Source organism: Salminus brasiliensis, chromosome 5 (genome assembly GCF_030463535.1).
Source record: "Salminus brasiliensis chromosome 5, fSalBra1.hap2, whole genome shotgun sequence".
NCBI classification, from domain to species: domain Eukaryota; kingdom Metazoa; phylum Chordata; class Actinopteri; order Characiformes; family Bryconidae; genus Salminus; species Salminus brasiliensis.
The window spans coordinates 46532246-46546065 of NC_132882.1; the positions used below are offsets into that span (position 1 = coordinate 46532246).

Below are 13820 nucleotides of genomic sequence, written 5' to 3' on the forward strand. Positions count from 1 at the left end.
CACTAAAACTCGGCATGTGATTGGTTGTCTTGTATCTCTGTCACACATCCTCGTCTGTGACAATCAAGCACTAAACTGTTTCGGACTCTTTGGAGGATCTCCGGTCTGCATCCTAATTCTCCATCTGATCAGATTTATTGATTTGTTTAAGCTGTTTGTGTTTATCACACTTCTGACATCATAGAAAGCGGCAATATGCAAATGAGCCTCCATCTGCTAAACTCTGTCCGAAACCCAGCCAACCTCCTGCACTCGTATTATCCTTCAATGATCCTGATTAAAGCTCTCTGGCCCCTGATCGGTCCGGGTGTAGCGGCGCTGGCCCAGCGGCCGGCGGCAGCGTGATTGGGGTTATCGAGGGGCAGATAGCTTCAGAGCTGAAGTTATCCTGATGACTCTGCACCTCTTTAGGAGAAGTGAAAGAAAAGTGCTGCAGACAGCAGAGTGTCACCTGATGTAGCACCTGCTGAGAGAACATCAAAGCATTCAGATTCTGCTTTGTTTAAATGAAGCTGGGAGTGATCCAAAGAACAGCGGAGCTAAATCACTCGCTCTCTGCTCGCGCTACAGCCACTAGGCTTTCCAGGGAATTGGACCAGATTATTCAACCGCCCATTCAGTGTAGCAGAAAAGCTCTCTAAGAAATGTGCTGTTCACCACATGTCCAAAAGTAAGCGGACACCTGTGTTGAACACCTTAAAAAAGCTCAACTAACTCAGTAGAAGAGCTGTCCGGATACTTTTACCTCAGTGTAAAAATACAATGCGCAATACCCCCCCCCCCCACCCACCACACACACACGTGCACTTAAGGGTCAATTTGCAATTATCTGTAAATAATCTGTAAATAATATTGTATTTTTTGTCCGGGGTTTATTTTGTGTGTATATATATATATATATATAATTTATCTACGTGGAACTAATAATGGATTATTATATTTTATCTTATGCAGTGTACCTCACACTGCTCACCCTCACACTACTCACCCCCATTACTCACCCCCACACTGCTCACCCCCACACTGCTCACCCTCACACTACTCACCCCCATTACTCACCCCCACACTGCTTACCCCCACACTGCTCACCCTCACTCTACTCACCCCCACACTGCTCACCCTCACTCTACTCACCCCCACACTGCTCACCCTCACACTACTCACCCCCACACTGCTCACCCCCACACTGCTCACCCTCACACTACTCACACCCCATTACTCACCCCCACACTGCTCACCCTCACTCTACTCACCCCCACACTGCTCACCCTCACACTACTCACCCCCACACTGCTTACCCCCACACTGCTCACCCTCACTCTACTCACCCCCACACTGCTCACCCTCACTCTACTCACCCCCACACTGCTCACCCTCACACTACTCACCCCCACACTGCTCACCCCCACACTGCTCACCCTCACACTACTCACACCCCATTACTCACCCCCACACTGCTCACCCCCACACTGCTCACCCTCACTCTACTCACCCCCACACTGCTCACCCCCACACTGCTCACCCTCACACTACTCACCCCCATTACTCACCCCCACACTGCTCACCCCCACACTGCTCACCCTCACACTACTCACCCCCATTACTCACCCCCACACTGCTTACCCCCACACTGCTCACCCTCACTCTACTCACCCCCACACTGCTCACCCTCACTCTACTCACCCCCACACTGCTCACCCTCACACTACTCACCCCCACACTGCTCACCCTCACACTACTCACACCCCATTACTCACCCCCACACTGCTCACCCTCACTCTACTCACCCCCACACTGCTCACCCTCACACTACTCACCCCCACACTGCTTACCCCCACACTGCTCACCCTCACTCTACTCACCCCCACACTGCTCACCCTCACTCTACTCACCCCCACACTGCTCACCCTCACACTACTCACCCCCACACTGCTCACCCCCACACTGCTCACCCCCACACTGCTCACCCCCACACTGCTCACCCTCACTCTACTCACCCCCACACTGCTCACCCCCACACTGCTCATCCTCACACTACTCACATCCTATTACTCACCCCCACACTGCTCACCCTCACACTACTCACCCCCACACTGCTCACCCTCACTCTACTCACCCCCATTACTCACCCCCACACTGCTTATCCTCACACTACTCACATCCTATTACTCACCCCCACACTGCTCACCCTCACACTACTCACCCCCATTACTCACCCCCACGCTGCTCACTCTCACACTACTCACCCCATTACTCACCCCCACGCTGCTCACCCTCACTCTACTCACCCCCCATTACTCACCCACACTCTACTCACCCCCCATTACTCACCCCCACACTGCTCACCCCCACACTGCTCATCCTCACACTACTCACCCCATTACTCACCCCCACGCTGCTCACTCTCACACTACTCACCCCCATTACTCACCCCCACACTGCTCACCCTCACACTACTCACCCCCATTACTGACCCCACACTGCTAACCCCCACACTGCTCATCCTCACACTCCTGCACCTCACACTACTCGCCCTCACACTACTCTCCCCCACATTACTCACCCTCACACTACTCACCCCACTCTGCTCATCCCTCACATTGCTAACCCCCACACTGCTCCCCCCCACACTCCTGCACCTTACACTACTCACCCTCACACTACTCACCCCCACACTGCTCACTCTCACACTGCTAACTTCCACACTGCTCACCCCCACACTGCTCACTCTCACACTGCTAACCCCCACACTGCTCACGTTCACACTGCTAACCCCCACACTGCTCACCCCTACACTCCTGCACCTCACACTGCTCACCCCCACACACCTGCAGTGACCTCTGTTCAGCTTCTGGTCGACACTGAAGGCTAAGAGTTCCCCTTTAAAGTTTTACCCTGGAGTTACGAGGCTAATGTAGCTGCCAAGCAAAAGAAGCTTATGTACACCAATCAGCACAGTGCTCAATCTCCTCCTCAATCCGTGTGAAGGAGTCGAGTCTCTAACAGACTAAAAACTACTTTAGCTTGTGTTTCTAGATAACAGAGAAGCACCGGATCAGTTTGATTGACTGATGGGGGTGAAAGTAACGATGAGTGATTTTTGATTGAACTGTCACCTTAGAGAGTTTCTGCAGCTCAGTGAGACTTAAACCCCACCTTCCCTCCTCCAACCCTGCCACCATCTCTTTAACACCTCCCTCCTCCTGCAGCGAGAGGGTGGTCTGATTAAACCGCTCCTCGCTCACAGGCAGAGTAAAGGCTGCGCTTCGCTGGGCTAAACAGGCTGAAGAAGGACGGACACTCTGTGCTCCGGAATGTTCTGGAATGCTCTCTGCATGTCTGTACACGGCTCCCTGTCTTTAACACAGGGGTGAGCTCACAGGCCTGAGTGGCTACTAAAGGTCCCCAGAGAGCCTCGGTCAGTCAGAGGTTAGGTCTGTGTCCATGATATCCTGAGCTAAACCTAAGCCTAACCCCAGCCCGCTGTTAGAGACAGACTGGGAAACACTTCCAAACTAATTCCTCCCCTCGAAGATCAGTTACACTCAAACTTGCTAATAGACGTTTATAGAGTCTGTAAACAACAGCACTCAAAACCTCGCTCTTAGCTGCTTTCAGTAGTGAGATAATTGTGCAGTTTTAATGAACAAACTGTCACTATAACAATGTCATTAAATAATCATGTGACTCATGTTACTAAGTATGAACATATAAATATATCAGCACATGGCTCATTAAACATAAAATCAGTAAATAATTAATAATGAATAAACTCTTTACCTGGAACGCTGTTGTAAATAAATCTATAGCCGTCAATTTCCCCCTTCGGCTCTTTCCAGGATACGTGCAACTGGCTTGGACCCAAAACTTTAAAGCGTAATCTCCGTGGAGCTGCAACTGAGACAGAACAGTGAAAAAGATATGTTTACCATTTCTATTAGCTTGTAAATGATCTGTAATCTGTAAAATCCAATCTGCACTCTGTTATTTCTGATTTCTAATCTATAAAGCAAACACTTGAGACTGGCACTCTCATTCCACGCCCACCTACAAAACCAGCCACATTCTCAATCTCAGTTTAAAGTGTAGTTATTTTCATGTGCCCTGCCTTGAGCCTCATTCAGAATCCAGTCAGAGCTAAAATACTCCCTACAACTTCAACCTGAATGGGTGGCGCTTAATAGGTGGCGTTAAAGTGCTGTATGCTAAATGGGCAGAGCTAAAGTGCTGTAGACTGTATGGGCAGAGTTACCCACTGTATGCTGAATGGGAGGATTTAGACTGCTGTTGGCTCAATGGGCAGGTCAAAGCTGCTGTACACTGAATGGGTGGAGCTACACTGCTGTTGGCTCAATGGTTGGAGTGATCCAATTTTGATTTAGGCTTTTTACAGTTAGTAATGGTCAGTAGTGGTCAGTAAAGGTGAATATTTAGAAAGTGTAGATTAGAGAATGTGGCTTTTTAAACCCAGATTAGAAACCACACTACTCTGCTGTAGGCAGGGATGGGTACAGTTTCTGATCTACCTGTAACTCTCGGTTCCAATTAGAAACCAGCACCACTCACTTCCTAAAATACAGAACTGCCGATTAAAGGGGTCCAGAAGAAACTAACAGGGCTCTCACTGAGAGACTCTATTTTCTCCCATTTATTGATTTAACATCATTTCTCTCCTCCGAGAAGCTTCAGTTCTCAGCATTGTGGAAAGATCAGGCAGTAGCCCAAACATCAATACCCATCCCTAACTACTGCTCTAGTGCACAAGAGAGAAGCGCTCTGAAAAGGAACCAGCAGCACAGACATCGTTCACAGTAAGAGTGGGAGATACAGCGGATATTTATCATAGCTAGAGAAAGTAAAAATACACCCCAGGATTTTGGTCCAACTGCCTGGGCAGCTCTGCTGCAGCTTAGCCGGGCCTGAATTTTTCATCTCTTCTTGAAGCCATTTTAATTTTATTTGAAAAATATTTCACAATATTTTTCATTTCTGAACACTGTAAGTTTGTAAACAAACAAAATACACCAGCTGAACATCAGAGCTACATTAACCACTCCTTATATATGCACTTAACTCAGTAACCGACCAATCAGCTGCCGGTTATACCGTTAATGTTCGCTGGTAGTTGTTGTTGTTTACAGACTTTCTCTAAGTACTGTTGTTTACGCAGGTGGTCAGTGTAGGTGGTATCAGTACTGGAATGATCACAGTCATCACTGCTACGCATCTCATTGCAACGTGTGTCCTAGAGAGAGCTGAGTAAAGGCTGTGAGCCATAACAGGACTAATTCCTCCATACTTCCCACATCTGCTAAGGCGAGAGAGGGGTAGTAGTGCACTAATTGTAAACGTGGAAAGGTAAGACGTTTGAAGAAGAAAGTGAAGTTAGACTCGAGCACCATTCTCCACTATCCAGAAGTGAAAACTACGACAACAAGAAACAAAAAAGTGCTCCAAGTTTACCAACCTGACGTTGAGGATTGGATTTCTGTGGCTTCTCAGGAGCTCGTCCAGAGTGTACACTCAGAACAGAACCTCTCAGACTCAGCCTTTAGCAAACTGAACTGTGTTGGGGTTAGGTTTAGAAATCCCTGCTGAATTCTTTTGAAGGTACTAAAATCCCAGAACCTGCCTGGTTCTACCACTGATAATGAAGAGAACTGAGGGCAGGTGAAAATACCCTACTATAAAAAACTGAATTGAAAGGTTCTTAAAGGAAGTGTGCCGGGTTAGGGAGTGATCTGGAGTGTGTTGGGTTAGGGAGTGATCTGGAGTGTGCTGGGTTAGGGAGTGATCTGAAGTGTGCTGGGTTAGGGAGTGTGCAGGAGTGTGCTGGGTTAGAGAGTGTTCTGGAGTGTGCTGGGTTAGGGAGTGATCTGGAGTGTGTTGGGTTAGGGAGTGATCTGAAGTGTGCTGGGTTAGGGAGTGTTCTGGAGTGTACTGGGCTGGGGAGTGATCTGGATTGTGTTGGGTTAGGGAGTGATCTGAAGTGTGCTGGGTTAGGGAGTGTTCTGGAGTGTACTGGGCTGGGGAGTGATCTGGATTGTGTTGGGTTAGGGAGTGATCTGAAGTGTGCTGGGTTAGGGAGTGACCTGAAGTGTGCTGGGTTAGGGAGTGTTCTGGAGTGTGCTGAGTTAGGGAGTGATCTGGAGTGTGCTGGGTTAGGGAGTGATCTGGAGTGTGTTGGGTTAGGGAGTGATCTGTTGTGTTTTGGGTTAGGGAGTGATCTGGAGTGTGCTGGGAAAGGGGACAGTGTGGTGTTTAATGGGAAAGGGCAGCATATACAGCATGGGGTTGGGGCTGCGGTGCGAGCAGGGGGCTGCGGTGCGAGGGGGGGTCCTGTATCTGTGTGTATTAAAGACGCAAAGCAGCAAATCCCAGCAGTCTTTGATGTGGTTTATCTTTCATCCATTTGAAGACACTTCCACTGAGACACGCCTCCTCCAAATCCGCCCAGCTGCCTTTTATCAGCACTCTTCCGCTCACTCACCTGACAGACCCTCCGCACCTCCGCTCCACCTGTATTATCTTATACCAACATGGAAATCCCTGCTGGAGGAATTAGGATATTAACACCTGCAGGAGAAGGAAATGCTGGGAATGTTCTCTGCCAAGCAGTCAACATTTTTAATGGGATGCAAAATCCCACAAATCTGCACTGTGTGGGAAATACAGGGGGGTCAGAGCAGGAGGATTGAAGACATTCCCGGTTTTCCCCAGAACATCCAGAAGGAGATTAACCTATTTCTACTGAAACGTATAAAATCACAGTACCTACATTTAGAGCGTTATTAATTATTATTCACCCTAATGAGAGACTGTAGCTCCGCCTCCTCAGTGTATATCACAATACCTACATTTAGAGCGTTATTAATATTCACCCTAATGAAAGACTGTAGCTCCGCCCCCTCAGTGTATATCACAACACTCTCACTGTTCACACACTGATTCAGTGTTCGTTACTGTATTAAAGGGAAATGCCTCAGATGAATCTGCATCACAGCAAAGATGGATGACAGAAAGGTCATTAAGGTGCACCTACTATGACCGCCTGTCTCCCCGAAGACCTGCAGATCCACGAAAACCACCAGCATCCAAAACCACCTCATCCTTAACCCAGGAACCTGCAGAGAGAGAGAGAGAGATAATGAGAGAGTGAGAGATAATGAGAGAGAGAGAGACAGAGAGAGAGGGAGACAGAGAGAGAGAGAGAGAATGAGAGAGAGAGATAATGAGAGCGAGAGAGAGAATGAGAGAGAGAGAGATAATGAGAGAGAGAGATAATGAGAGAGAGAGAGACAGAGAGAGAGGGAGACAGAGAGAGAGAGAGAATGAGAGAGAGAATGAGAGAGAGAGATAATGAGAGCGAGATAATGAGAGCGAGAGAGAGAATGAGAGAGAGAGAGATAATGAGAGAGAGAGATAATGAGAGAGAGAGAATGAGAGAAAGATAATGAGAGAGAGAGAGAATGAGAGAGAGGGAGAGAGAGAGAATGAGAGAGAGAGATAATGAGAGAGAGAGGGAGAATGAGAGAGAGAGAGAATGAGAGAGAGAGATAATGAGACAGAGAGAGAGAATGAGACAGAGAGAGAGAGAATGAGAGAGAGAGAGATAATGAGACAGAGAGAGAGAGAATGAGAGAGAGAGAGATAATGAGACAGAGAGAGAGAGAGAATGAGAGAGAGATAATGAGACAGAGAGAGAGAGAGAGATAATGAGACAGAGAGAGAGAGAGAGAGATAATGAGACAGAGAGAGAGAGAGAGATAATGAGAGAGAGAATGAGAGAGAGAATGAGAGAGAGAGAGAGAAAGAGAGAGAGAGAATGAGAGAGAGAGATAATGAGACAGAGAGAGAGAGAGAGAGAGATAATGAGACAGAGAGAGATAATGAGACAGAGAGAGAGAGAAAGAGAATGAGAGAGAGAGATAATGAGACAGAGAGAGAGAGAGAGAGAGAGATAATGAGACAGAGAGAGAGAGAAAGAGAATGAGAGAGAGAGAGAGAGAGAGATAATGAGTGGGGGGGGGGGTGGCATTATGTACAGGATGAAGCCTGGAGGGGATTTCACTCAGGAGGAGGAGGGGACTGGGACAGTGAATGGGGGTGAGGGAGAGGGGGACAGGGTACAGAAGGGTGGGTCAGAAACACTGAGGACTTTGTTGAGTTCTGATGGACAGGCCTGTGAGAAGCACTTCCTGACTGCTGTTGTTCTTCATGAGAAAAGCAGAACGATTCTAACTCTGATCTGCAGCTTCACTAAAGAGCTTCTCCGGTTCTCATCAAGAACTTCACAGACTCTAGATCACCATGGCGATTATCAAACTTTACTACCTGAGTTTTAGAAACACCAACTGCAGAAGTTTATGGTTCTTCTTAATCACACAGAACATCCACTTAGAACCGCAACCATCGCAACCAACTTTTCCTCCCTTCCATTTTAGTCCCTCAGCTCAGCTCCTGAAACCTCCGCAAGCCACAGGCAGGCAAACAGACCCTGATCTCCCAGAAAGCTCAGTCCCACTCTTTATTAGAGCCATTTAAACACAGAACCAGAACCAGAACCAGAACCTGACCCTGAAACTGGACACAACAGTACTGAGTAAAGATCAGCTGACAGTGTGAACAGCTCACACACCCCTACACTGTTCACTGTTCCAGCACTCAGACACACATTCAGATTCAGACACAATACTAACACACACCTTCATCATCATCATCATCATCATCTTCATCATCATATAAACACAGTCAGTAAATATAAACAGAAACAGGCTCAGTCTGAGGAGAGGTCTCAGGAGAGGTTGAGGTGGATGAGGAGATGGAGCTCACCTGCTTCACCATCAGCTGATAAACACACAAACGCTCGCGCTGCTGTTCATTTACACACTGTCTTCATCTGGCTGCAGCTCTGCCAGAGAGAGAGAGAGAGAGAGAGAGAGAGAGAGAGAGAGAGAGAGAGAGATACAGAGAGAGAGAGACAGAGAGAGAGAGAGAGAGAGATACAGAGAGAGATACAGAGAGAGAGAGACAGAGAGAGAGAGAGAGAGAGATACAGAGAGAGATACAGAGAGAGAGAGAGAGAGAGAGATACAGAGAGAGATACAGAGAGAGAGATACAGAGAGAGAGAGCGTGTCTGCGATATGTCCTCGCGCGCTCGGTCCTGCCTCAGTCCTCTTGAGCCTCGCGGTGTAAAACCCATACAGATTCCCCGCGCGACCAATCGCAGTGACGAGAAAGCCTGAACTCTCTCTGATCCCGCCCTCGCGCGACTTCACTGCGATTAAAGATGCAAAGGAGAATGAATCTCAGATCAGCTCCGGAACCGAACCACCCCGAGACCACCACTGCTGCTGGGTTGGAGTTCAGTGGTTCAGTTCGCTGTGTTTAACTGTGGAACCCTGGTCATGCTGCCATTCAGCTGAAAACATCTGGGACTGATTGTTGTAAGGTTCTACCTGCAGGACTGTGAGGAGATCTCATGAGCTCAGACCCCAGCTGCCTGTGAAACAGTTCCTCTAGACCCCTGATATGTAATAACCTTCATATTACACAGTTATAAACCCGCTCGGCTTTACTGTTCTGTACAATCATCATCCTTCTGCTTCAAAAACGTCACTCTGTCAGAACAGTATTAATATTCAGAAATATTCATCATTTTGCCAACAGGAGCAACAACTGACCATTTTACCTTTATGTTACAAACTGTGTTCATTTGTATTTTGAGCAGGTGTCCCAATATTTTTGGACACACTTCTTTATAATGTGGAAATACTGTGAAACTGAGATTACTGGAAATCCTAAACCTGAATCTGGTGAAGATGGACCAGCGCCACTTAATAAAGTTTCCTGTTCAAATCCTCGTTCAACGTTACCCAGCAGTCCCTGGGAGAAGAAATGACACAAAGCCCCAGGAGGGAGGAGGTTCTGCACTCAGAATGAACCTTTACCGCACCGTGCTGATAGATGAATAATGCAGATGACCGTTTGAGAGGCGTGAGAGTTGATGTCGCGCTGCCAGATGGTCCTCAGTGACTGTCCTCCAAGAAGCTAAAATGAAAATGCCACTGAAAGCAGAAGACAAGATAATGAAGGCTCTCGCACTTCTCATACAGAACGTGCCTAGAACCAAGAAACAGTGGCAATAACATCAGCTGCAGTGGTTCTAGATAGACAGTGGATATCAACCGTTTAAACCCAAACCGTGAAACCCAAACTGTTACAGAGCAGTTTTTACACCTTTAGAGATCTTTATTAAATATGATGTAAATAATGAAAAAGGAAAAGATGAGCATCAGTTGACGGATGTGATTCTCCTCCTGTTGCATCACTCATCACCTGTAGCTGAATGTTGTTCCTCACAAACAATCCAAATACATACTGTAGATCACTCCTCTCACTCTGGAGTGATTTACTGTAGATCACTCCTCTCACTCTGGAGCTGCTCTACTGTAGATCACTCCTCTCACTCTGGAGCTGCTTTACTGTAGATCACTCCTCTCACTCTGGAGTGATTTACTGTAGATCACTCCTCTCACTCTGGAGCTGCTCTACTATAGATCACTCCTCTCACTCTGGAGCTGCTTTACTGTAGATCACTCCTCTTACTCTGGAGCTGCTTTACTGTAGACCACTCCTCTCACTCTGGAGCTGCTCTACTGTAGATCACTCCTCTCACTCTGGAGCTGCTTTACTGTAGATCACTCCTCTCACTCTGGAGTGATTTACTGTAGATCACTCCTCTCACTCTGGAGCTGCTTTACTGTAGATCACTTCTCTCACTCTGGAGCTGCTCTACTATAGATCACTCCTCTCACTCTGGAGCTGCTTTACTGTAGATCACTCCTCTTACTCTGGAACTGTTTTACTGTAGATCACTCCACTCACTCTGGAGCTGCTTTACTGTAGATCACTCCTCTTACTCTGGAACTGTTTTACTGTAGATCACTCCTCTCACTCTGGAGCTGCTCTACTATAGATCACTCCTCTCACTCTGGAGTTGATTTACTGTAGATCACTCCTCTCACTCTGGAGTGATTTACTATAGATCACTCCTCTCACTCTGGAGTGATTTACTGTAGTGTTTTATTTTACACCAAATGAGAAGGTCAGAGTCCAACACACTTCAGCTCCTGTGCTGAGAGATGCTGGATGGACTAGGTTCCATCATGGTTCTAGAGGGAATTAAATAGGAATAGGGTTCTGTAAGAACTTCTGGTTCCTGTTAGGTTTGTTTTTTTGTGTTGTTTCAAGTCCAGGTGACACCTGGTTCCAGCACTGAGATGCTGAAGCCGCATGCGTTCCCACTCGTTAGAAGCTCTATTCCCAAATGACAAGCCAGGCTATAATGAAGGATTGTGGGTAATCAGGGGCTTCATTCAGCAGCTCGAAAGGAAGCACACATCACTCAGAGTCTTCAAACTGAGCGTGGGATAGACATGGGAACAAGTGCGCGCACACACACACACACACACACACACACACATTCACACACCTTTAACCTCAGCAACTAAAATATCAGTATTTGCCTTTTTTGGTTTTTGACTACTAAGAAATATTTGCGTAAGGCTTGTGACGTCCTACAGTCACACACTGCGTCTCTTTTGGCATCATTCCAAACCAAAATCATTTCTTTAAAGGGATGCCCTAGAAAAGCTCACCTTGGTTCCCTAAAGAACCTTTCAGTTGTTTTTTAAAGAGACCCTCCAACACTGCAGAGACCCCCCAACACTGCTTATACACCACATAGACCATCCCAACACTGCTCATACATTGCAGAGACCCTCCCTACACTGCTCCTATATTTTAGAGACCCTCCTACACTGCAGAGACTAATACTGTTTCCCCTCAATACTGCTCCAACACTGGAGAGACCCTCTAAATTTGCTCTTGCAGTGTGGAGCCCCTTCAACACTGGAGAGCCCCTTCAATACTGCTCCTGAACTGAACAGACCCTCCAATACAGCAGAAACACTGCAGACACCCTCCAATACTTAAAAAAAACCCAACACTGCAGAGACCCTTCAGTACTGCTCCTGCACTGCAGAGGTGGAGGTAAATGGGCCAGAGATAATGCAAACCAGAGACTGAAGGTTAAATGGTTTAGTGATCTTATTCTAAATTCCTTTTCATTTTAAAACTAAAAACTCCTCCAATCAAAAATGTTTACTTTGCACTGCTAAAAATACAGATGGACACCTGGTCTAGGAAAAAGAATGACACAATGATTTCATCACAGGGTAGTTCTCATTCTCACTATATTTACTTATTTTAAGTAAATTCAAGTAAAGTAAAGTAAAGTAAAGTGCCAGATACTGTTAACAAACATAATCTACCATTATAAAAATTAGAAAAGCTCTTATAATGTTGTGACAGTAATCTTATAATAAGAAAATAAGATGCACTACATTTATGATCCCTCACTTGACAAGTTTTGTTTTTTAACAGTGAACACAGATCAAGTAAATTATCCAAAACAGTTAGCTTCAAATTGCAACTTTGTTAAATCATATTTAATGTGGTTCATAATTGAGCACATCAAGCATTGTACTGACCTCTAGTGGTAAAAAGTGAACCACTCCCTGTAAAGTAGCTACTAAACTTTAGCTTATGGATAACTGTAGTTAAAACCACCAGGCCTGGCTGCTGTGCTGAAAACAGTCCACAACCAAAACAACATCCGGACAACACTGGCCCTCTGAAGCTGAACAATGATGGACTGGGTGGAGTGAGTTTGATCAATTTTGCAGCAACTACTGTCAGGTTGTGGTCTTGTGCTGTCAGCTACTGTCCAGGTAAAAGAAAGGAGGCAGGTTAAAGAAGGTAAGGTTAGCTGAGGAAAAGCTATGGTTAACTGTTCTTGTTCAGTGGTGACTTATATGACTCAAATTCAGAAGTAGGTGCATATGGCAGATACAACATGCCAAAAAGGTACTGAAAAAGAATTAGTTTGTCTGAGTTTGGTCTTAGTTTGCTCTAGTCTCTATTAGGGTTAGACTGAACTAAAGATATTTTGAATTAAGGTTTGACACTAGGATTAGGAATATAGTTAAGGTTAGGCTTTAAGGTTATGGTTAGACAGATCTGGGTGATAATTTCAATAAGAATTAGACAAACAGATATTAGAGTTAGAAATAGGAGATATTTCCAATTAGGGTTATACAAAATTGGAATTAGGGTTAGGGTCACTAGGGCTAGAAATAGATAGGGTCATTAGGAATTGGGTAACTACAGCTGGGGTCCAAAGTTGTCAAAAGTATTTACATGTATTACTCAGGTATAAGTGGAGATCCTAGGGTTTAAAAAATGCCCATTGAAAATGAAGCATTTCAGTAATATCAGCTCTATTAAAGGAGCGTCTCTGTGCTCTACTGAGCATCAACATGAGCTTCATGGAGGAAAATATGAGGAGTCGTTGTCTAGAAGTTTTGTAAAGCTGCAGAAAGTCAGACTTCAGAGGCGTGTGATCAATAAGCTTTATTGGAGTGTAAATGTGGGGCTCAGTCGGGACGTTTCACCGCAGCTCTCTTGAGTCTCTGCCACGGACACAGTCTTCATACTAGACTACAGACGTCTGCTGTGAGCTCGCTGGAGAGGGACGGGACGTGTGCACGTGTGATGGATCTCTTATAAACCAATAGGGAGTCAGAATGGTGTCTGTTTATACTTCTCATCCAATCAGGATCAGACTCACACTTTCTGGATGGAGAGATTTATCTGGAGAGGGTTTTTTTTTCATTTATGAAAACAATATAAACTATGAATGAAAACAAATGTAAATCAAAAACGCGGCTGTTTTTAAAATGTAAGGAGTAGAAGT

At 46.0% G+C, this 13820-nt stretch overlaps 1 protein-coding gene across 2 annotated transcripts in view; it reads right to left on the minus strand.

Moving 5' to 3' along the window:
- The window catches only part of col14a1a (collagen, type XIV, alpha 1a), a 63121-nt gene extending 53919 nt beyond the window's left edge, over positions 1-9202 (minus strand). Inside the window, exons 1-3 of one of the 2 annotated variants that reach the window (XM_072680671.1) lie at positions 8833-9201; positions 7043-7124; positions 3781-3897 (exon numbers count right to left, since the gene is read on the minus strand). In XM_072680671.1, the coding sequence (XP_072536772.1) occupies positions 3781-3897; positions 7043-7124; positions 8833-8844 (211 nt within the window). In that variant the 5' untranslated portion in view covers positions 8845-9201. Of the gene's footprint in view, positions 1-3780; positions 3898-7042; positions 7125-8832 lie in introns of both variants that reach the window. The other variant, XM_072680672.1, reaches the window with a different exon arrangement.
- Between the last annotated feature and the right edge of the window lie 4618 nt (positions 9203-13820).